This window comes from Amyelois transitella, chromosome 26, assembly GCF_032362555.1.
Source record: "Amyelois transitella isolate CPQ chromosome 26, ilAmyTran1.1, whole genome shotgun sequence".
Taxonomy (NCBI): domain Eukaryota; kingdom Metazoa; phylum Arthropoda; class Insecta; order Lepidoptera; family Pyralidae; genus Amyelois; species Amyelois transitella.
The window spans coordinates 4,800,801-4,823,932 of record NC_083529.1 but is presented as its reverse complement, the minus strand read 5'-3'; the positions used below and the strand labels follow the sequence as shown (position 1 = coordinate 4,823,932).

Below are 23,132 nucleotides of genomic sequence, written 5' to 3'. Positions count from 1 at the left end.
ATAATTAGGTATTTCATCTCAGTCTGTGTCGCGTAAACATTTTGATGCTTTTTATGTTGGTGTACTGGGTGTTTTGTCTACACGCTTCTATGATATTACTATTATTCCCCGAAGGGGTAGGCAGAGACGATCATGGTTCTCTTAGGTAGGTACTTTTTTATTCGTATAATTTATGAAGGTAATATTTGATTTTATGGGATAAGTTATAGGCTTACACTTGGAATACTTCTTTTAGATGATAGACTATTAACCTGTCACTACGAGTATTTGAAACTGAAACCTATCATTAAACCAAACAGCTTCGCTGAACGTAGCCTATCAGTCATTTAAAGACTGTTGGCTTTGTCTACTTAAATTACCATTTTGAAGGATATCAAGAAAAAAAAATCCAAAGTTACAAAAATCAACAATGTAATCAACAACAAATCTACCAATAAATAAATCAACTACAACATCAGTTGAAAATGACTTAAAATCGACTTAAAATTAATCAACAATATTTACAAGGCACAGTTTACACATCTAAGCCTAATAATGGCTTTTATGATGATGTATGGTTTTGTAAACGGGTATCTTAACCGGGTAAGGCTGAGGTACATGGACGGTCACGGTTTTTTCAACCTTAATCGGCACATGTTTCTCTACTGGGTAAGGCACATGCTTCACTACAGGGTAAGGCACAACTTTCTCAATAGGAATAGAGATTTCAGTTTCAACCGGGACAGCCACCGGCTTATGTACGGGTACTTTGACAGGGTACGGCTGAGGTACGCCCACCAAAACAGGTTTCGGCACGTTCACATGAATCGGCTTGTGGACTGGAACGGTAACATGTTTGTACAGTGGTACAGTTACAGGACTTTCGACGTCGACATGTTCGTTAACTGGGATAGCGTGGGCACCAAAGTCGTGACCGTGTCCGCCATAGTCGTTTCCGCCATCTTGTAAATTGAAGTGTCCTTGGTCGTGTCCAAAACCTCCGTGGCCGCCAAAATCGTGATTCAATTCTCCTCCCTGGCCGCCGTCTCCGTGGCCTTGAAAAGTGTCACCTCCACTGAACCCATGACTTCCTAGATCATGAGCAGCTTGCAAATAGGAGTCTTGACCGCCAAACCCTCCGTGACCCTGTTCGACACCTTGGAGTTGATGTCCGCCGAAAGACTGACCACCAAAATCATGTCCTAAAGATTGACCACCAAAATCGTGTCCACCTAAAGACTGACCACCAAAATCGTGTCCACCTAAAGATTGACCACCAAAATCATGACCTCCTCCTTGGGTAAGCGCTTGTGTGTAATCTTGACCTCCTTGGTGCCCTGAGAAGTCGTGTCCGCCGCTCGGTGCAAAGTCATATCCCCCAGAAGTTCCTCCGTCGTGACTTGATATTCCATTTGATTCCTCATACCCGCCCGTTTCAAAACCGGCCTTGCAAGAGGCGACTGCCAACAACAGACATACCTGGAAAAGGAAAATAAACTAAGTTATTTATGTCAATAAAAGGAAATGCTTCTTTTGCTACGTTCTCGTTCATTACTTTCTTCATACATACATACACATGGTCACGTCTATATCCCTTGCGAGGTAGACAGAGCCAACAGTCTTAAAAAGACTGAATGGCCACGTTCAGCTGTTTGGCTTAATGACAGAATTGAGATTTAAATAGTGACAGCTTGCTAGCCCATCGCCTAAAAAAATCCCAAGTTTGTAAGCCTATCCCTTAGTCGCCTTTTACGACATCCATGGGAAAGAGATAAAGGGGTTCTATTTTTTTTTTTGTATTAGTGCACACTTTCTTCATGCAATCTACATTTTAGGTGAGTACCTTTGACCTAACCTTTAGCTACAACGTCATCAATTTGAAGTAAGTTTTTAACAATTAAACCCATAACTTAGTAAAAAGGTATGGGGCATTTAACAAGCCATATAAATTTTTTAAATGTTAAACTGAGTTAGTATATACACTAAGCCAGATATAGAATGAATATATTGTACAATGTCAACATAAAAAATGACAGATAATATTGATACTGTATAGAAAGTATCTTCCACAAACAAAAAGAAAGTAAACTCATTTTTTTTTTACCTTTTTTTATCTGTAAATATCTTTCGCAAAACCAAAACAGTAAAAAAATAAGTTTGTTTTAAAATCAAAAAGGTTAACTATTGTTACGATTTTATACTTAAGTCCATTCATAGTGGCATAAATCTTAATTCGCAATTACTAACTAAAAAAATAAAATAAAATCCTTTCACTTTTAATTATACATGTAACAGCAAGAATACGGTTTCATATACACTGAAAAATAACATAATTATGTATAATAGTACCCTTCTCTTTAGAGTTACGCGATAAAAGAGAGAATTCCGATCCTTAATTTATTAGAGTTCAAATCGTTTTTTATTGTGTTTATTTTAAACATGTGGCTATTATTAAAAAAAAACAACATATGATAAGTTTCTAGCCATGTTATGTGCCGTGTGGTTCCCGACACCCTAGAACTATATGTAAATCAATTTTATCACTATGCCATCAAGATGAACGTAGCATTTCATTCATTTCAAGAGCTCTGTCTACCCCGCAAAGGATAAAGACATAAAAAGAAGTAAACCATATGATACGACTGTGATCACAATAAAAGAACCAGTGACATAATAAAATCAAGAATGAGCAATTCACGCTTCGTGACTGTTGATCATTTCACAGTCACGGTCCAATTTTTATAACACAATGCGAAAAAAGTCCTAAAAATTCACTACCCATTGTTCGTTCTATGTCTATTATGTCAATGGTATTCGGTGTTTGAAGATTTACTATTTTTTTTTTTAATTTTTCGTATTTGTATAAAAATTCCGATTCTTTGGCTAGTATTCTTTGGCTTCTTCTACGCTTGCGCTTTTTTTAATTATACTTAAGTTTTGTCTACGTCAATAAGCGATATTTCTACAGTGAAAACATATTTATTATATTCTGATTAAAAAATGGTTTATCTTCTTACTAGAAATTTTGATATCTCATTGGTATTCTGCTACAATTATTATACCCAAGTAACGTTAATGACAAATTTCAATTCGTACACCCAGTAGTTGGCTGGTTACACGTTGTTTGTTAGTAAGTCAATAACTAAGAAACACAAAAGTTAATTCATAATAATTTTATATTTGATGATATTACATATTTAAATGATGATCGAGTTATATCACGAACATTTATGTTAATTATTATTTTCCGTCAAATTTAATTAAGTATTAAAATTGGAGTTGAAATATTAACACAAGAAAATGCAAATATGAAAATAAATTCCAATAAATACCCAATATTAACAGTAAGTATAAATTAACGTTGCACATGATAATAATTATTTATCGTTAATCCTTATTATCGGATATTCATATAAAACCACGTAAAAGTAAAGTTTAATTGAACTGAATTGTAATATTATGGTCACGATAATTAAATTATTAATTTATTTTACGTTATTGTGACCGCGAGGAAACGTTTATAAGGTTATTTATTTTATTTAAATTATCTTGTAACATTTAATATATTATTTAAATTTTTGTAGGTACAACAAGAATTACCCATCTTTTATCTAAATAGAAAGTATTGTAGTTGAATCGAAAAAGTGATTGAAGTGGCAAGCTAATTAAGATTATATTCATTTATTATTTAGAAAAACATTGGTAGGTACCTTAACATATATTAATAGCATCTACAAAAATTTCAAAATACTGTGAGAAAGTAGATAAAAGTTTATTTTTGTTATTTTTATTCATATACATAATCAGATGAATTTAATTAAAAAAATATAATACCTATTACCTCTCTATAACATTATATACAAATACCCAAATAAACCTTTCTTTTATTTCATGACAACCAATTGTCAGCCCCATTATTATGCAATGTTAATTACATCTGATTCGCTTTGCGGTCAAAACAGACAGACGGTATAATATAATAAATGCAAATATAATGTTAACTAAATTATATAATTATTATGCTATTATAAAGCCAATTCAAATTAATAGATACTATTTGTCTTCCTGGAAATATTGTTGGGGTAATTTAAGGATAAACAGAATTACAAATTCGGGATTCTTTTTTGAGGCGTTGGGCTAGCAACCAGTTACTGCTCTCATCTGAATCTATCTGAATCTCATATATCTATATATTTAAGCTCTCTGTCTAATTCGTAAGACGACACAAGAAACATACATACAGTTAATAAGACCAAATACCCAACGCAACATAAGGTCAGATAGGATAGCTGGTAGTAATAACCTTTTTTCCATAAAATGTCTTAATTTTTTTTTTGTAGCTTCACCTTTATAAATATCCCTAAATGCAATCGAGAATGTGCTATTATGAGAAAGCAAAATTTATATTTTGTTTAGAATTTTTACTTTACCTACTGTTACACAAACCTACATTATTTTTATAAAACTGACCGCATTCCGATCGCAATTTGCACTAGCCAATAAAACTATCATTTTGTCTAGACTCGCTATTACGTAATTTCCTGATAAAATAAAAATCAAAATGGCCGCTTACGAAAAACTACAAAATGTGGGTTACGCCTGTTTGGTCCTACAAGTTGAGACCAATTGACATTGAACCATTAAGCTAGTCTTAATTAGATTATTAAGACTTATTAAGTACGTAGACCAATTGTAAGCAAAATATAATATAATAATTTAGTATATATAATTTGAAAATCTAAATTAAATAAAAATATTAATATTACAAAGTAATATAATCTGAAAATATATCTGAATAGAATTTTTGTGGATAGTGTTTAGTATCCTATGATGGATGTGTCAATAATTTTTCATGTGAATGAAAACATCGCGAGGAATCCTGTACATTCAGGCATTTCATTCAGGTTCCTGCAAAGATTGCGGAGGTCAGACGGTAGTCGCTTCATGTAAAACTTGACATACCCAATCCAGGATAACGCAATACTGGGCTTTCCTCTAGTGAGATGATGATGTTACTAAGACTACCGTCAGAAGGAAGAAGATATAAAAGTACCTCTTAGCATGGGCACGCGCGACGCCGTTTTTATCGCGCGAAAAACTATCCCTGTCCCATTTCACGTCATAATGAAAAGCGAAACGGCAACAGCATTTCGAGTCGCGCATGCCATTCTACGGGGACTGATCCTAAGATCTAATTACCATATCGAAATATCGAGTTTCTCTACAATCGAATACCGATTCCGAGACTATTGACACACGTAGGTATACGTATCATCGAAAGTGCATTACGTAATAGTAATTCAGACGATCTAAGTGAAGGTCCCTTTTACTCTTTTTGGAACCGGTCTAACCGTAACAGGAAAACGGAAGCTTGTGTTGCAAAGATAATCTTTGAATCGAATTGTCAATTTGAGATATTTTAGGTTTTTGAATTTGACGGCCTCTGTGGCGCAGCGGTAGTACGCTTGTCTGCGACACCGGAGGTCCCGGGTTCGAATCCCGGCCAGGGCATGGTGAGAAAAGAATTTTTCGGATTGGCCTGGGTCTTGGATGTTTATCTATATAAGTATTTATTATAAAATATAGTATCGTTGAGTTAGTATCTCGTAACACAAGTCTCGAACTTACTTCGAGACAAACTCAATCTGTGTAATTAGTCCCGTATATATTTATATTTTATAATTATTCTAGACTATTTTGTTGTCGAATATACTTAATCCCTTACAAAGTAGCCACGGCCAGTGTCGTAGACATTTATCAAATGTCAGTTTTTTTTAAAGGTTCCTTTCACATAAAAGGATGACTGTGTACCAAATGCAAATATCTAATTTGATAATATTATAATGTCTAAGTAAATAAAATAATAATTTATATTCGTTCCCTAGGGAACTCTTAATGCCCCCCTAGACTACGTAAAGAAACCTACATGCAAAATTTTAAATCTATAGATCGAGCGGTTTGGACTGTGAGATGATCTCAATCAATAATAGTAAGTTACATTTATTTATATACATTGATTGTCCAAGGTAAAACATACATATACTTTTCAAATTTGTGAAAATTCCCACGAGACTCGTTCTTAGTAAAAGGTAATCAAATCCGGGCAAAAGCTAGTATCTTGTTAATAATTAATTTAGGACGTGACTGATACAATCTGAAGGCGTTCATGCATAATATTAATTGTAATTAATTTCATGTAAATCCTAATAAGACTTCAATATATAGTTAGGAGCCACAGAAATCGGAATAACAAGAGACAATAGAAATGCCAATATAGACATTAAATTTAAACTATAGGAATGATGTGTCGTATTGTGACGCAAGCAATTATCTGCACAGTTTTATAACTGTAAGAAAAACTGAGAATTGAGATGCATGATATGGTAACGATATGGTACCATCCACCATTAGTTGCAACGACTCGTTCATTTGTGCCTGCCACTTCTATAGTCTTATATTATTTTAAATTCTATGGTTGAGGTGTTAAATTTCTTTCGTTTACTGTAAATATTTAACTAATAGGAAAAAAACGAGCATCTTTTGCCTTTGCCTATACAAAAAAAAGTTTTTTTGTGACTGTTGGCTCTGTCTACGCCGCAAGGGATATAGAGGTGACTATATGTATGAACCTTCGAAACTCATTATCATAGCTAAAATCTGTCTAAGCGGTAAAAAATAAATACGTGAAATGCATTTCCTTGTTCGTGATAGTCCGAGTCAATATGAACTAGTGTAGGTTTATATAATCTGTAATGACACCTAGAAAGTAAGCTAATGACAACAAAACTACATCCATTAATGACAAAACCTACAGAATCTTTGCATAATCCCATGATTCTGGTACGATGAAACAGTGCAGTCATTATGCATTGGATAAATGCATTTTGACCACATACAGAAGGGTTTCTTGTGCGTAAAATAAACAAAACTTCACTTGATCAAATCGGAAATGTTCTAGAAAAAGGTCTGGTCAAGAGTACCCGAAACCGACGAGCTTGCACGAAGAGAGTTATGAATGTGGATGAAGCGAAAGAAGTATGAAGGGATCGCGGCAAGTGGAAAGATGTGGTCTCTGCATATCCCTCCGGGAAAGAACTCATTTATATATGTATACTTCCTCTTGGCTTTAGTCCCAGTTGCATTCTCAGTCCAGGGTATGCCTTCGACCATGGATCCTGGATTGAGTGAGTCAGGTTTTTACACCAAGCGACTCCCACCTAACCTCCGTAACTTTTGCAGGTAAACCTGACAGGTATTTAAAAAAAATAACCCTATAGTTAGATATCTATATATGGTTAGACAAAATAGTATAATAAAGCTTTTCAGTTCCTGGTACACATATAATTCCTGACTCCCCCCAAAAAACCTGGACAAGAAGATCAATTAATCAATAGGTATATTTATATTTGTGAAAACAGAGTACTACAAGAGCTTGTGATTGAAATGAAATAAGCCATACCAATATTTATCGCAGCACAGCTACAAAATAGCTTATTTGGTCAATATCTACAATCAATTTCCTAAATCTATCCATTAAACAATGAATGTGAGTACTTTCAAAAAGAGCATTCATAATCTTCTTGCACAAAAATGTTATTATGAACTGTTTTAAACTTTTTAAATTATAATTTGTATAATTAAAATTAGTTTTCATGGAATCTGACATTTGCCAGTAAGCAGAGCACTGATTAAAACAAAATGTAACACCGTTGCAACCTGTTTTCACAAATAAAAATATATTTATTGATTGAAGATGATAAAATGTGCCGTGTGGTTTCCGTCACCAATATAAATTAGAATAACACCACTCCCATCCCTTTCGTGACGTGAAAGGCGACTAAGAGATAGGCTTATAAACTTGGGATTGTTCTTTTAAACGATGGGCTAGCAACTGTCTTTATTTGAATCTCAATTCTATCATTAAGCCTATCAACTGAACGTAGCCTGTCAGCCTCAAGACTGGCTCTGTCAACCCCGCAAGTGATTATATGAATGAATGAATGAAAAGATGATAAAACGATTTGCCTGATTAACTACAAGCAAAAGTGTGTACGCTGTTTAACGACTACATAGCACTAAACTTGTAAAACTGAAAGTATCACAATGTTGCATGTAACGGCAGTAAGTTGGCAAATTTGTGTAAGTGGTACTAAAGTTATGAGAAATAATTAGGTTAGACGGTCTTAGTTACATCTTGTCTGAAGTAAGGGTGTGGTTTCGTGTTTACTTCGTTTTTAACGCAACGGGGTAGGCTTCCGTGGCAATATCTTGTAAGAATAGGTTATTAATGTTACTTCTAGACGTCTTTAGTATGATTTATCAAATTTTATAAAAAAAATAACGTATTTGAGTTTATTTGTACCGTTTTTTTCGGGGCCAAACTGAAACTGACCAGGCTCTGACTACCCCGCAAGGGATATGTACGTGTCTATATGTATGTATGCTAAACAAAGAAGATTTTGTTTTAATTTTATTTTCTGTTTTTATAATGCACAATAAGAATAAATAACAAATAAAGAAACTAAAGACTAATAAACAAAGAGTCTATGTTTATCGATAATTTTTAAGACTTGTTGATTTTTTTAATGTTTTTTATTGTTTTCGTTCGTATATACTAGATAACGATATTAATTTAATAATCTTTTATTTATAAATAACTCACTTACATTGCAAATTAGACAGAGCCCCGATAATGCAAATTGAAATTATAAAATTGAGATTAAGAGATAGGTAATGACAGCTTGATAGACTACTATTTTAGCGTAGAAACTTCTTAAGTTTATATTATTTTTCATGACTTAAATAAGATGGTAGGCTTGATTCGTGAAATAAATTATCCTAAGAAATATTAACTCCATTAGTAGGTCAGACTGACATTTTTAAAACGGAATACGCTGTACTAAAATTGCAAATTACTTTCAGGCCCTTTGAGTGCCTTAATATTAAAATTACAGAATCCAGTATCAAACGTAATAATACACTTATTACGTCTTATTTCAAATTATTGTGAATTTCTTGAGCAATGAAAAATAACGATTATCTGTATAGCCATAAAGAGGCTTTTGGCGTGTGTATTTCATATTTATGTTCCATAAAAGGTTTACAGAGGACGCTAAAGATGAATAGCTTGTAGAGTATCCATAAATTAAAGCAAGAAATTGTTCTTTGAAAAATAAATCTTATTTCCCAAAAACTGAATTATTTTTTCTAACATCTGACTATAAAAAGTTCTCAATCCTACTTACTTTGTTAACGGCCTATAACTGAATTTTTCCTTTCTTTTTTCAACTCAAATAAGATGCTAAGTTAAAATAAGTAAATATAAACAAACATTAATTTATCACGTCTTTATCCCTACGGGGCAGAGAAAACCAACAGTCTCGAAAGGACTCTAAGGCCACATGCAGCTAAATTAGTAATATTCACATAATAAATAAAATATATAAGTGCCAAAAAATGTATAATACGGAAATATAACTTTCATAAAATATATGTTTGTTGGACACCCTTATTGTCTGTAAGTTTATGAAGTATATAGCACAGATGTGAGCTGTAAAATGACTCGGAAAAGTTTTAATTACTTTTGTATAATCTTTTGCCTAATAAATGTGACTTTTGAGAAGTTCATTTTCTCTACAGTGTATTTATGTTCAGTGTGTGTGTGGTGTATCATAAAAATTATTAAAAAAAAGAAATTTCATGTTGTTAATTTTTCTAAAAACTTTACAATGTAGGTACATTTCATTGTTATTTTTTTTATTTGCTAATATTTTTATTTCCACCCGAAAACATCTTTTCTCCATCTGTATTTTCGTTTTGAAGGAAAAAATGACATCGTTAATAAAGTAAATTAACTTTTGAGATAAGAATCGCCATTGTCTTAATACAAAACGTATCTTGTATTATGGGCTATTTGTATAATTTTATGGACAATTCAGATGGGTTAGTACAAATGCTCAAGCCAATGTATTTTTAAGTAGTGTAAATTTAAAAATGTAAATGATTTTGACATTTTGTTACTAACAAGCATGTAGTTAATAATATATTTATGCAAACAAGAATATTATATGAATATTAACGCGAAAATACCGTTTTTCCCGACCTAGTTGTAACCAGGTTTACTGAAAACAAATAACGTTACCAAATATTTCTAGGAAATTTTATACAATTTGATTAATGAATTTTAAATGTTTACGGATATTTTTAAAATGTTTTTTTTTTCGCACTGAGAATGAATAATATTTCTTTTTTAATTTTCAAACTACATCAACACATAAAATATAACACAATAGTCCTAACGTTTAATCACCTAACTCACTAATAAAAAATTTTAACACGACCTTTTTTACCGCGGGATAAACTCACATCCAAATTCACAAACACTTTTCTTCTCACATGTCACTTCACACACGCAGGCGGGGAAAACTGGTCACTTAGAAAAAATTAAAAAATTCCAAATTCAAACTTACAAAGGTCCTCATGTTGCTATGTTTGGGATGCGGGTGAGTCGTGTTACCCGCTGTGAGGTGCGATGCAATGGTAACATTACAGAAATGCACAAACATTTTTATACCGAGCGGAAGTGATTGGCGTCTGCTACACGAGAAAGGCACATCGGGACTTGCAAAGAGCGAAAGGCTAGGGACTGAAATTTTTATTCTTATTTTTTTTTTTTTGGCAAGTAATTTTGCACGGATGTGTATTGTTCATCTTTTTTGAGTTTTAATTTGATGCGGAAAACAGTTAATACAAAATAAAAGTTCGGTAAATAGATCGTGTCGTACCTTCTAAAGATCATTTGGTATTTTTGAAAATAACTTTAAAAGATTTTTAGTTTCGCATGTAAGCTGTGTTTTTGTTATGACATATCTCATCAATCTGTTTTAAAATTTTATATATTTTTTCCAGTTTTATCCACACGACTTTGTAGATAAAGAGTGCCTTTGATCTAAGTATAAAACCTATCTTCTTTTTATAAAAGAAGAATATTTTATTTATTATTTATCCGCATTCGAACAAATTCAAATCAATCTTCAACAAATAAACAATGAAACAACTTTTCAAGTACTTACTTACCAAATAAGGCCGCATAGAGAGTGAGGCCTTCGCCTAATTTCCAATTAAATAAAATTCAAATTTCGAATTGGTTCGAGGTCTATTGTCCCATTTCTTACTCAAATGAAAAGTCCAGATAATACAGGTTCTATTATTAAATCCCTTTTCGAGCGAGGCGAGTAATTATAGTTCGACATCGAATGATCGTCGAATGGTTTTCGTGCGAAATCGCGTGATTAATGAAACGTTTCGACGAGTCACCTAATTTAGTAATAGGACTCGTTCTCGCTTTGAATGAATAAATTATACATCTTTCGTTGTCCTTGAAATGGTGTTTATTTTGGAAAAGTATGGTTTGCAAATTCGCAAACGAGAAGAATTGGGAGGGTAGGCAAAACGATTTGGGCAATCTCTACAATATACTTACTTTATTTCATTACCAAATAGAGATACAAATATCGTCGGCTACGTATCTCGTAAATAATTGAATTGAAACCTCTAACCACAATCGTTGTCAAAAATGCCAGAAAATAAGCAGGTATGTAAGTGAATTGTATAAATTAGCAGACAGTTTTTATTTGATTAAAAAAAAGTAGGTATTACGTGCATATGAAAGCTTTCACTCTAATTTATTACTTGATACACTTTTTGCTTAGCCAGTAGATATAGTTATATCTATCACAAACAGGTATTCAACTCATAATTTTTTATTAATTCAATATGTATTGCGAAATTACAAGTTAAGGATAATACTCAAACATTCGCGTGGGGAGTACCTAACTTTAGAAATTGGAAACGATTCATTTAAACACTTCTATATCCCTTGCGGGGCAGACAGAGCATACAAATCCGAGATGACTGGGAATGTTAATGAGAGATTCAAAATGCGACAGATTGCTAGCCCATCGCCTCAAAAAAGATCCATGTTTTATTTGCTCCAGAATCGTGGTCACAGGCTGACCATAGAATCCTGTCCAGATATAAAACTACTGAGGAAAAACATCATGAGGAAACCTGCACATTCAGGCAACTGGATGTGTAACCATGATTGATCCAAAACGGGTAAGGTTCACCTGCAAAGCTTACGGAGGTCAGATGGGAGTCGCTTCCTGTAAAAAACTCACTCACTATATCCAAGATCCATGGTTAAATGCGTACAAAAATCCTCCTCTCCAAAATGGTGAGGACGCATACATACATATAATCACGTCTATATCCCTTGCGGGGTAGACAGAGCCAACAGACTTGAAAAGACTGATAGGATATTTTCATCGTAATCGGTTCAGTAGTTTTTGCGTGAAAGAGTGACAAACATCCATACTGACATCCTGACATCACATTTATAATATCACTAGGATAGGATTACGTAACTCAAAAACTGTATTTCCTCATAATTTATCATATTTGTGCAAAACTTTCAAACTCAGTTGATTTCGATCTTAAACCGATCATTATCAGATAAATGGTTATTTAACATTAATACCGTGGTTACGATTTATAGTAATTACTTACGTAATAATAATTGATGATGATATTTTTTTAAGCAGATGTCGCCAACGAAAGTACTTTTATAAAACAATCTATACTTTTAGAGCCGTGTGGTTCCCGGCACCAATACAAAAAAGAATAGGACCACTTCATCTCTTTCCCATGGATGTCGTAAAAGGCGACTGAGGGATAGGCTTACAACCTTGGGATTCTTTTTTAGGCGATGGGCTAGCAACCTGTCACTATTTGAATCTCAATTCTATCATTAAGCCAAATAGCTGAATGTGGCCATTCAGTCTTTTCAAGACTGTTGGCTCTGTCTACCCCGGAAGGGATATAGACGTGACCATATATATCTATACTTTTATATATTCCAACTAATATTATAAATGTGAAAGTAAGTTTATATGTTTGTTTGTTGTCTCTTCACGCGTAATCTATGAACCTGTGGTGACGTATCTACACCACAAGTCACAACAACCAATCACGCGACGCTATCAGTCAAAAACAGCGGAAAGTCTAAATCGCGCAAGCAAAGATTTCACGGATTTGAGCAATTCTTAAAATTGCGTTTAAAGGCGCTGTCTTGTTGCAAATAAAACGTTAAATATTATTAGGTACCAACTACGAAATATATCCAACGAAGCCAAGTGATTTGGTCTCTATAATAAAATAGAATCACTATTTTGTAAGAGTTATTTTCATTTATCTATAACGTGCCATTTCTTCAATATAATCCAATACATGTACTTAGATTATTCAATTTGTCGCGACCGTTTGAAAAGTGTAATCAAAAAACCGTCAAGTGCGAGTTTCACACGCTCAGTACGGGTTCTTTTCTTCAGGAATTTTTCCGCTGGGCCGACAAGCAGAGATTCTTCTTGTTGTTGTTCAGTCGGAGGTCACCAATTTGGAGAGAGAGATTCTCCAGGGTTTGTAGTTAGTAGAATAATATTCCATTCTCACCTTCTGAAACGGAGTATTATTCTACTAACTACAAACCCTGGAGAATCTCTCTCTCCAATGGTTCATACGGATGAAATAGTTTTATTCATGTAGGTAACTTGTGAAGGTCAGTTTCCTCTACACTGAGAGCCTAGATTTACCTAAGATTGGATGATTTAATGAAATTAAAATACTAACAGGTTGCAAGCCGATCGTGTAAAAGAATTTCGAATTTACCTGTAAGACAAGCGGGAACATTTTGATTTTATTTTTGGATTTTTGCCTTTGCTTGTAGGCTAGCTTGAAAGCTTGCACTAGATACATCTACTTAATACCTTAGTCGCCTTTTACGACAACTACAGTAAAGTCACAAATTTATTCTATTCAAAAGTGACCAACATACTTACCATAAATAAGTATAAATACATAAAAGAAGAAAATTAATAACTTCTTGTAGGCGATAGGCTAGCCACCTCACTATTTGAATCTCAATTCCATCAAGGCACACAGCCGATGTGGATTTTCAGTCTTTTCAAGACTGTTTGCTCTGTCTATCAAGAGATATGTACGCATTTATACATCTATGTAAGTATTAGAGGCCGCCCGCGAGTTCGTCCGCGTATAATCAATCCCGCGGGAACTCCGGGATAAAAAGTAGCCTATATATTATTCTGGGTCTTCAGCTACCTACATACCAAATTTCATCGTAATCGGTTCAGTAGTTTTTGTGTGAAAGAGTAACAAACCTCCATACTGACATCCTGACATACAAACTTTCGCATTTATAATATTAGTAGGATAGATTGATATAACTTACAAGGAACCCTAAAAAAACTGATTCCATTCGATTTTACGCACCCATTGTAGTAAGCCACATAATCTACGAATTCGAACGAGTAATGGAATCTATAACAAGATAACGTAACGTTAAAAGTTATTTTTAGAAGTTGATTGAACTTTAGTAAGCGGCCTAGAATAACAAAATCAATTGTTTTGCGGTAAATCCTCCTACGCACGCGAAAAATCATCGCATGAAATGTGGCCGTGTGATTAAGGTTCAAATTTGACCGCGGTCATGTTTACAGTCGCCTACAGAGAAACATTACCTCTTGGTAAACAAACCAAAACAATAGGAAGTCAAGGTTTTCTGCAGGGGACTGTAACAATAAGTTGTGTACCTCCATTAGTTTGATTACCAACCGATGCTTATGTCGTGAGGAAAACATCTTGAGGGAACTTCAGCATTCAAGGTGCTGGATTTGTCACCATGGTCAAATATGGGTTTGTTTCCTTACAAAGGTTTCGGAGTTCGGAGTCGCTTCGTGTAAAATTTGATTTATCCAGAATCGTGGTTATAGTCGCAGTCCTTTCCAGAGAGGTGAGAGTGTAACCGAGATTCCTACTACTTTTTGGATGCAAGGCTTCCGCATCCATATCTGGACTCATTGACCACTTTCTCACATTTTAAAAAACTTGATCCAAACCCAGGTGTCACAACAAAATATTTCATAAATTATTTAAAGAGTCATCTAGCGGAAGATACCAGAACTAGTTAACATTACTTCAAAGCATTCTGTGTTTGAAAACCAAAGTACGAATGCGGGCTAAGTTAGGTTGTACGTACGTGTACGTAATAGTATAACCAAGTAATGAATAGAGGGTGCTGTTCATATTTTTTATTACTAAATTAACTGTTGTAGTAACCTGTATTCAGAAATAAAAATATATTGAGTGACTGAGGTCTGTTTTAAAAGTAAAAATCAATACGTCAATTTCACTGTGTTATATAGGGTGTTATATTTTCAAAATTTAGGCGGCTTCTTATTTCGATCTAAAAAACTGACAAACATACTTATAACGTCTTTATACCTTACGGTGTAGACAGAGCAGCAGTCTCTAATAGACTCAACAATGTTCAGTTAAGTCTATCACCTAATAAAGAATCCCAAGTTTATAACATTTAAGCGTAGGATACTTTTATAGAATTTTCCCACTGGAGTGAAGACTCGCACAAGAGCTAGTATAATTTTGGTTGTAGTCAGTACCTACACCCATCACCGACACATAGTTGCAAATGAACTTTATCAATTAAATGAACAACAGATAAATAACGTGATCATAAAATAAACATTGTTTTACTTTAAATACAAGTTCATTTTAAAATAAGCCACTTATTCAAAAAGTGACATAGATACATACATATGGTCACGTCTGTATCCCTTGTGAGATAGACAGAGCCAACAGTCTTGAAAAGACTGATAGGCCACGATCAACTATTTCGCTTAATGATAGAATTGAGATTCAAATAGCGACAGGCTGCTAGCCCATCGCCTAAAAAAGAATCTCAACTCAAGTTTCAAAAAATGACTCTGTTTTAAATTCCTCCCCAACATTTAGGTTGCGTCTCCTCTTTATTGGATAACCTATGAAAAATGATGTAGGTATCCCAAGTTCTTTGGTAAAAATGCACTTAAAGTCTTTTTTGTGTCGGGAATTTTAGTCTGACACAAGCGACGCTACCGACAAGAGCTAGTTTATTGATACAAATTTTTGCTTACTTTAAAAAATATTAATTTCGCTAATCAATCACATTATTAGGTTCATCGAACCTGCCTAAAAATGAGAAAGCTATTTATTCTTTATTGTAACAATTACTACTTGTAAATAACCTACGATAGGCGGACTTAATGCTAATAGCATTTTCTTACAGTCTACTTTTGGGTTAAGCAGAGAACCTTTCTGTGGGTGATAATAAATACACATTCTTACTATACTATATATACCTACTATGAACGTGAATTAATTATATACATACCTTAATACTATACTGAATTTGCGGCAGATAACATACAGAAACTACATCTGTACTCTCTATATTTTATCTCAGCTTGTCAGTTAGGGCCAGGCCACAACAGTGCGTTGCGGCGTCGCATCGTAAAAACAACATCGCACAGCTATGCGATGCGATGTCGCAACGCAAAAATTTCATCGGATACGACATCGTACGTAAAGACGCTAACCAACGTTTCAGTTTCTAGTGAGACATGGATCGCACTGCGCGTGTTCTACTTCTGCTTGCGTTAAGGCGTATTAAGAAAAAGAAACAGAAAAGAAAGTACTGGGTGCACCCATTACTGACAATTATGAATAAAGATGGAAACCACTTCAAAAGGAAATATGAGGCGCTAAAAGTGGACGAGGTTAAATTTTTCGATTACTTTAGGATGAGTGTAGGAAGTTTTGAAGAGCTTCTTAGTTTGATAAAGCCTCATTTACAAAAGAAATACATATTTAGAAAACCCATCGAACCTCTGGAGATGCTGGGATTAACTATAAGGTAAGAAAAAAATAAACTATTTATACTATAATCATACTGTTTAATCATTTTCACAATTTAGTGTTATTCAAAACTCGTAATCCGATTGTGTGTCATTCGTCAAATTTGTTAGTTCCTCATCGAAATTAATTTGTTCTGGCTCATTTACATCATCATTCCTTGGCGTTTGTGGAGACGATTGCATAGGCGCCGGTGATGTTTCGCATCCGCTTTGGAAGGCACTGCGTTGAATGGATGTTTGGTAGCCACTCTGCATAGACATTTGAGCTGTTTGATAGCCAGTCTGAACAGTTGTTTGAGATGTTTGATAGTTTGCTTGGACGGATGTTTGTGAAGTTTGATAGTGGCTGGGATAGTATGATGGTTGGTGTAAATCAGTTAATATCTGTAGGACACGACTTTGGAAAATTATTGTTTGATTATCATTCAATTTTTCCAATGATGGCAAAATTCCTTTAAAAAAAGATAAATGTCTACTTTCAGGTGTTTTTAAAGCAGCTATAATATTCTTCTCAAATTCGTCTTCGTCAATTTTTCTTTTACGCGATGCAGGCTGGTAACGTGGCATGACAGGTTGCTGGCTTTGTTGGGTTGAGGTGCTTGGTCTTATTTCTTCATCGTCAAGACTTGATGTTGTTTTATTTTGAAAATTCTTTTTCAGAAATAGGAGCTGGTCGTATAGATGATATTGTTTAATTTTTTTGGCCCCAGCTCCGGATTTACATTGCTCGTTTAATTTTTTTTCGTATTTTGTAAAATTATCCTTGATTCCTCTCCATTTTTTTATGACATCGTTACCTAAAAAAATATGAAGAATAATGATTTATTTTGTTTTTTTTTTTCAGGTACCTGGCGACGGGAAATACTTTTAAAGATATGCATTTCACATATTATCGTGGAAAATCTACAATAACAGAAATAGTAAAATTTGTTTGTCGTATTTTATGGAACATTCTTAAAAGGTTGGAATTACCAAAAATTACAACAGAGCTGATGGAACAAATTGCTCAAGAGTATGAAAAAAAGACCAACTTTCCTAATTGTATAGGAGCGCTAGATGGAAAACACATTCGTATATTGAGCCCGGATCACAGTGGATCCCTATTTTTCAATTATAAAAATTATAATTCCATTGTTCTATTAGCACTTGTTGATACGAATTACAAATTTATATATGTCGATATAAGTGCATATGGTAAGGAATGTGACTCCACTGTTTTTCAAAATTCAAAACTATACGACTTATTAAAAAAAGGTCAATTATCTATACCTCCGCCAAAACCGTTACCTGGCTTTCAAAAAGAAATTCCTTTTGTCTTCGTGGCGGATGAAGGATTACCACTGACAAATAATATAATGCGCCCATATTCTGGGAAGTTTTTATCGATAGAAAAACGAGTTTTTAATTATCGTTTGAGCCGAGCCAGACGATATGTTGAGAGCGCTTTTGGCATTCTCGCAAATAAATGGCGCATATTTCACCGACCCATTAATGTTTCTTACGATTTCACAATAGACATTATAAAAGCATGCTGTGTATTACACAACTTTGTATTGAATCGAGATGGCGCACAAACGTTTGAAGAAATGATTATTGACGATTCTTTGCAAATTTTACACGAAACAACACATGAAAGTAGAACGGAAGCTAACATAATCAGAAACGAATTTTGTAATTATTTTAATAGTAACATTGGAGCTCTAAGTTGGCAGTTAACGAAAATATAAATGTTTATAAGTACTTACCGATTTTTGATTTTTCAACAGTATTTAACTCCTCAAAATTTGAATATAAACTTGTACACACTTCCCTCCATGCTTCTGTTTTTAAATTTTTGTCTTTGAATTGTGATATAGTTTTGTCCCAAAGGACGGGACGTTCGTAAATTAAAGATATCAGGTGGTCGACATCGTACTCCGCCATATCGCTTAAAAAACACGTGCAGGTCGTTCAAAGTATGGACACCGACTAAACGGCAACGCGTTGTCGCATCGCAGATTTGTACGTTGCGCAGCGCATCGGATTTTCCACGATGCGTTGTGCGGCGTCGTTGATTTTTGCGATGCGACGCCGCAACGCACAGTTGTGGCCTGGTCCTTAGTCTTAAGTCGAGAGCGAATAATGAAATAACTTTGGCTAGAATGCAGTTTGCTATTCAACAAACTGTACCTATATGTACTGGTGTGGTTTTCGACATTTTAGACAAGAACCACTCGATATTTTTACCATGGATGTTCTAGAAGGCGACTAAGGGGTAGGCTTATAAACTTGGGATTCCTCCTGTAGGCGAAAAGGCAGCAACCTGTCACTATTTGAATCTAAATTTCATCATAAACCCATATGGCCTTTCAGACTATATAAATAGCTGGCTCTGTCTATCCCGCAACGGATATAGACGTGACTATAAGCATGTAGGTATGTATTTTTATTCTGGTTTGCCTATGCTGTGTTTATTATTAAAAGTCTAAATCTATAGAAATCTGTCATAGAAGAACACTTTTTACAAAATCGGCCTCTGTGGCACAGGCAGTAGATAGTGTGCTCACATTAAGGTAAAACGTCACAGGTAAGAGGAATAATTATCTCTAAATAAATTAAAGATCTTAATTATAATTTAATGATCCATAGAATAACTACAACCTTTATTGGTCGACTAGTTTAATAATATTTAAGAGCTCGTGGGTTTAAGTATAGACACGAGATCCAACAAGTAGCCGCCAGAGGATAGCGAGCTAACTTGGTGAACGCTGTAGTAGTTTAAAAGTTGAAGAACGTGCGCGCGCGCATTTACAAAACTCCCGGGCTACTCGTATGAAGAGGGGCGCACGGGAGACCGAAGCGGCACGACCTCACAGTTTGTAATGCAGAAATTTCCAAGTTCGAATCCCGGTCTGGGCGTGATGAAATAAGACCTTTTACTGAATGTTCTGGGCTCTGGAATGTTTATCTAGTAAGTATATTTTTGATGTAAAAATACAGTTGAGTTAGTATTTCACAATATGCCTGAAACTTCATCTGAAAATTCACGTCAAAGACGTTTACTGGTTCCTTTTCCATTTTTGTTTCCGGCCATAGCGATATTTGATACCTTTTTGGACTCCAACCTTCTCTCGAAATCAATAATGCCTTCATTTGGACCAAAAACTCTGTTTTCATAAGCCTGACCTGCCAGTTTTGATCTCACCTGAAAATATTATATTAAGTAATATATATACATTAAAGAGGGACTTAAAATATAGGAAGTAAGTAGGTTCCATTAGTTAAGTAATTAAGCATCAGTTGGTAATGATGTCACATGATTGACAAAAAAATAAGGGTACCAATACCTTCACTAATATTTAACTACACTATAACTATAAAATATACATACATACATACATAAAGTTACGCATTTTTCCCGGAGGGGTAGGCCGATCTTTTCACTTGCTTTAAACTATAAACTATATAGGTACTTATTTTGAACTTAATTGTACTCTTTTTTTTAACCTAAAGGTAAAATTACGGATGAAAATCTGATTTTCATTGTTCATAAAGCCTCTATTGTTTGTTTATCGTTATAATTATTATTTATTTATTTTCCACACTAAGAGCAACCTGTCACTATTTGAATTATTTACCTAAGCAGCTGAGCGTGGCCTTTCAGTCTTTTGTTGACTGTCGGTTCTGTCTATCCCGCAAGGGTATATACCCGCATAGATGCATATAATATTTTATTAGTACCTAATTTTTTGTATGAAAATAGGTACTAATAAAATATTCTTCGTTTGATAACCATATTTAAAGTATACTCACAGAATCTCCTTGATGGCTATTCCCTAGGGAACCCAACATCTTTCCATTTCCAGCGTTGTCGTCCCATGTGACGTCACGGGCCGGACGAGCCTTCTTTGAGAATTTGTAGTAATTGGGATATCTGTAAATTGATTGGAACTGAAAATATAATACTATACTACTGTCTACCCCGTAAGGGATATAGACGTGACCATATTTAGGTATGTATGTATGAAAATATAATTCACTTATAAAAGAGCGCCCGCGCAAACACTAAAAACCCTTTAACTTCCGTTCCCATGGGAATATCGTAAAATTCTCTCTGAATCACTAGACTAGGTACTCGTGCCGTGTGGTTCCCGGCACCAATCGAAAAAAAAATAGGACTAGTCCATCTCTTTCCCAACGATGTCGTAAAAGGCGATTAAAGGATATGCTTTAAAACTTGGGCTTCTTCTTTTAGGCGACTGACTAGCAACCTATTCTAAATTTGAATCTCAATTCCGTCATAAAGCCATACGTGACCTATTAATCTTTTCAAGCCTGTTGGCTCTGACTAGACCGTAAGGGATAAATATGTGTTTATATGTCACTCATGAACGCTTAAAGGCCACGTTCAGCTGTGTGGCTTAAAGATGCAATTGAGATTCAAATAGTGACAGGACTAGCCCGCCTTATTAGTGTGGAAAATAATAATGATAACGATGAAAAAAACCATAGAGCCTTTATGAACAATGGAAGGATAAGGTTTATTCTTACTTTTCTTTGTATCCAGGTGGTAGAGAAACTTGACAAGACACGAACGTCACCATAACAGCTGCAGAGATGTATACCAAGAAATTCATTTTATCTGAAATAACAAACATGATATTAAAAAAACAATAGTAATAATTATGATGTACATAATTAAAATTTACGTGCTGTGTGGTTCCCGGAATGGAATAGGACCACTCCATCTCTTTCCCATGGATGTCGTAAAAGGCGACTAAGGGATAGGCTTACAAAGTTGGGATTCTTTTTAGGCGATGGGCTAGCAACCTGTCACAATTTGAATCTCAATTCTATCATTAAGCCAAATAGCTGAACGTGGCCATTCAGTCTTTTGAAGACTGTTGGCTCTGTCTACCCCGCAAGGGACATAGATGTGACCATATGTATGTATGATGTACCTAATTAAAATTGTACACCTCCCCTTAACACGTTATACATTAGACCGTTAGCTTTCATGTAACTTATGAAGTTAAATTTGCCAAATAAAGTTACTTATTATAATAAGACAGAAAATAAACTGAATCTGCACTATATTAAAGTACCTAATAAATAACTTTGATTTAATTAACTTACATAAAAAAGAGTTGGAACTTAAAAATTACGTAAAGATACTTTGAGACTAACTAGAGATTCTGTACAGGCAATTTTTTTAACTCCAAGTATTTATACTTATAATGTATCATACCAGGTAATTTCCCTTTTTCAAGAAGCCAATTTATACCCGTCTCGGTACTTTTTGTGACTCATACGCATTTAAGATAAGGCCGATCTGTCAATAACAGTGGGGAATTTTTATACAAGTGCGCACACATCATGTTTCTAGTCCTTACGGGTTAGGCAGAACCAATAGTCTCAATAGTCGAAGGCCACGTTCAGCTGTATGGCTTTATGATGGAATTTAGATTCAAAAAGTGAGAGGTTGCTAGCCCATCGTCTACAAGAAGAATCTCAAGTATATTTGCCTTATCCCTTAGTCGCCCTTTACGACATACATAGATAAGACATTGAGTGTTCCAATTCTTAAGTGCCGGGAACCACACGGCATAAATATTAAAATTAACAAAAAAGATGTCTAGAGAAAAACGGATACAAAAATGCCTTATGCCGTACAAAATGGAGGCGGAATTTTATTATAAAACGGGGCAAGTAGAAAGTAAGCAGACAGTGATAGTTAAGTGCTTAATGTATCCGTAGAGGGCGTCGTGGAGCTTGGAAATTGAAATTGTTTAAGGTACAGTTCCTTTGGCACGACAATTCGTTTTGTTTACTCGCTAGGAGAACTGTAAGAGGTAATATTTATAATCTCTCAACTCAATCTGCATAAGATTGAGTTAGTCTCGAAGTAAGTTCGAAACTTGTGTTACTAGAAACTAACTAAATGATACTTTAATTAACAAAAAATACTTATATAAATAAACATCCAAGAGCCAGGCCAATTAGAAAAAGTGCGTTTCTCATCTTGTCCAGGCCGGGATTCTAACCCGGGATCTCCAGTATCACAGACAAGCGCACTGCCGCCGCTGCGCCACAGAGGCCGTCAACATCAAGGCACTATTTTAAACAGTTATTTTTGCTATATGCTATATGTAAGTAAACAGATTTCGGAATAGCGAATTTTTTTTAAAGATTCTTGTAATTAGTACAACTGGCTTAAATAAATGAAACTTAAAAAAATTGGATATCTGCGCCAGACATATATAGAAATGTAAATTAGTTTAAGTAGAAATCACATCGATAAACTTATAAAAAAAGATAACAAATATAACTTAATTGCTTTTAACATCA

At 34.5% G+C, this 23,132-nt stretch overlaps 3 protein-coding genes across 3 annotated transcripts; 1 reads left to right on the top strand and 2 right to left on the bottom strand.

Moving 5' to 3' along the window:
• Positions 1 to 513: 513 nt before the first annotated feature.
• LOC106131961 (PE-PGRS family protein PE_PGRS16) lies at positions 514 to 21,997 on the bottom strand. Its single transcript, XM_013331241.2, has 5 exons — positions 21,921 to 21,997; positions 21,336 to 21,426; positions 20,598 to 20,718; positions 19,894 to 19,989; positions 514 to 1,458 (listed from the first exon to the last, which is right to left on the bottom strand). The coding sequence occupies exons 2-5, from the start codon at positions 21,419 to 21,421 to the stop codon at positions 529 to 531; spliced, it is 1,233 nt and encodes a 410-aa protein (XP_013186695.2). The 5' UTR covers positions 21,422 to 21,426; positions 21,921 to 21,997; the 3' UTR covers positions 514 to 528.
• LOC132903441 (uncharacterized) lies at positions 16,512 to 18,545 on the top strand. The gene is made up of 2 exons (XM_060951805.1): positions 16,512 to 16,804; positions 17,650 to 18,545. The coding sequence occupies exons 1-2, from the start codon at positions 16,512 to 16,514 to the stop codon at positions 18,530 to 18,532; spliced, it is 1,176 nt and encodes a 391-aa protein (XP_060807788.1). The 3' UTR covers positions 18,533 to 18,545.
• Positions 16,803 to 19,833, bottom strand: LOC132903442 (uncharacterized). The gene is made up of 2 exons (XM_060951806.1): positions 18,551 to 19,833; positions 16,803 to 17,602 (listed from the first exon to the last, which is right to left on the bottom strand). Exons 1-2 carry the CDS (start codon positions 18,726 to 18,728, stop codon positions 16,872 to 16,874), a joined length of 909 nt encoding a protein of 302 aa, XP_060807789.1. The 5' UTR covers positions 18,729 to 19,833; the 3' UTR covers positions 16,803 to 16,871.
• Positions 21,998 to 23,132: the final 1,135 nt, after the last annotated feature.

Bases quoted from the DNA above. Each gene is read 5' to 3' on its own strand.
- LOC132903441 (XM_060951805.1), top strand. From the start codon at position 16,512: ATGGATCGCACTGCGCGTGTTCTACTTCTGCTTGCGTTAAGGCGTATT. The intron at 16,805-17,649 runs GTAAGAAAAAAA...TTTTTTTTTCAG, and splicing joins ATGCTGGGATTAACTATAAG to GTACCTGGCGACGGGAAATA.
- LOC106131961 (XM_013331241.2), bottom strand. From the start codon at position 21,421: ATGAATTTCTTGGTATACATCTCTGCAGCTGTTATGGTGACGTTCGTG. The intron at 19,990-20,597 runs GTGAGTATACTT...TAATATTTTCAG, and splicing joins ATAGCCATCAAGGAGATTCT to GTGAGATCAAAACTGGCAGG. The intron at 1,459-19,893 runs GTATCAAATATC...TTCCTTTTCCAG, and splicing joins GAAGGTTGGAGTCCAAAAAG to GTATGTCTGTTGTTGGCAGT.
- LOC132903442 (XM_060951806.1), bottom strand. From the start codon at position 18,728: ATGGCGGAGTACGATGTCGACCACCTGATATCTTTAATTTACGAACGT. The intron at 17,603-18,550 runs GTAAGTACTTAT...ATATTTTTTTAG, and splicing joins TGTTGAAAAATCAAAAATCG to GTAACGATGTCATAAAAAAA.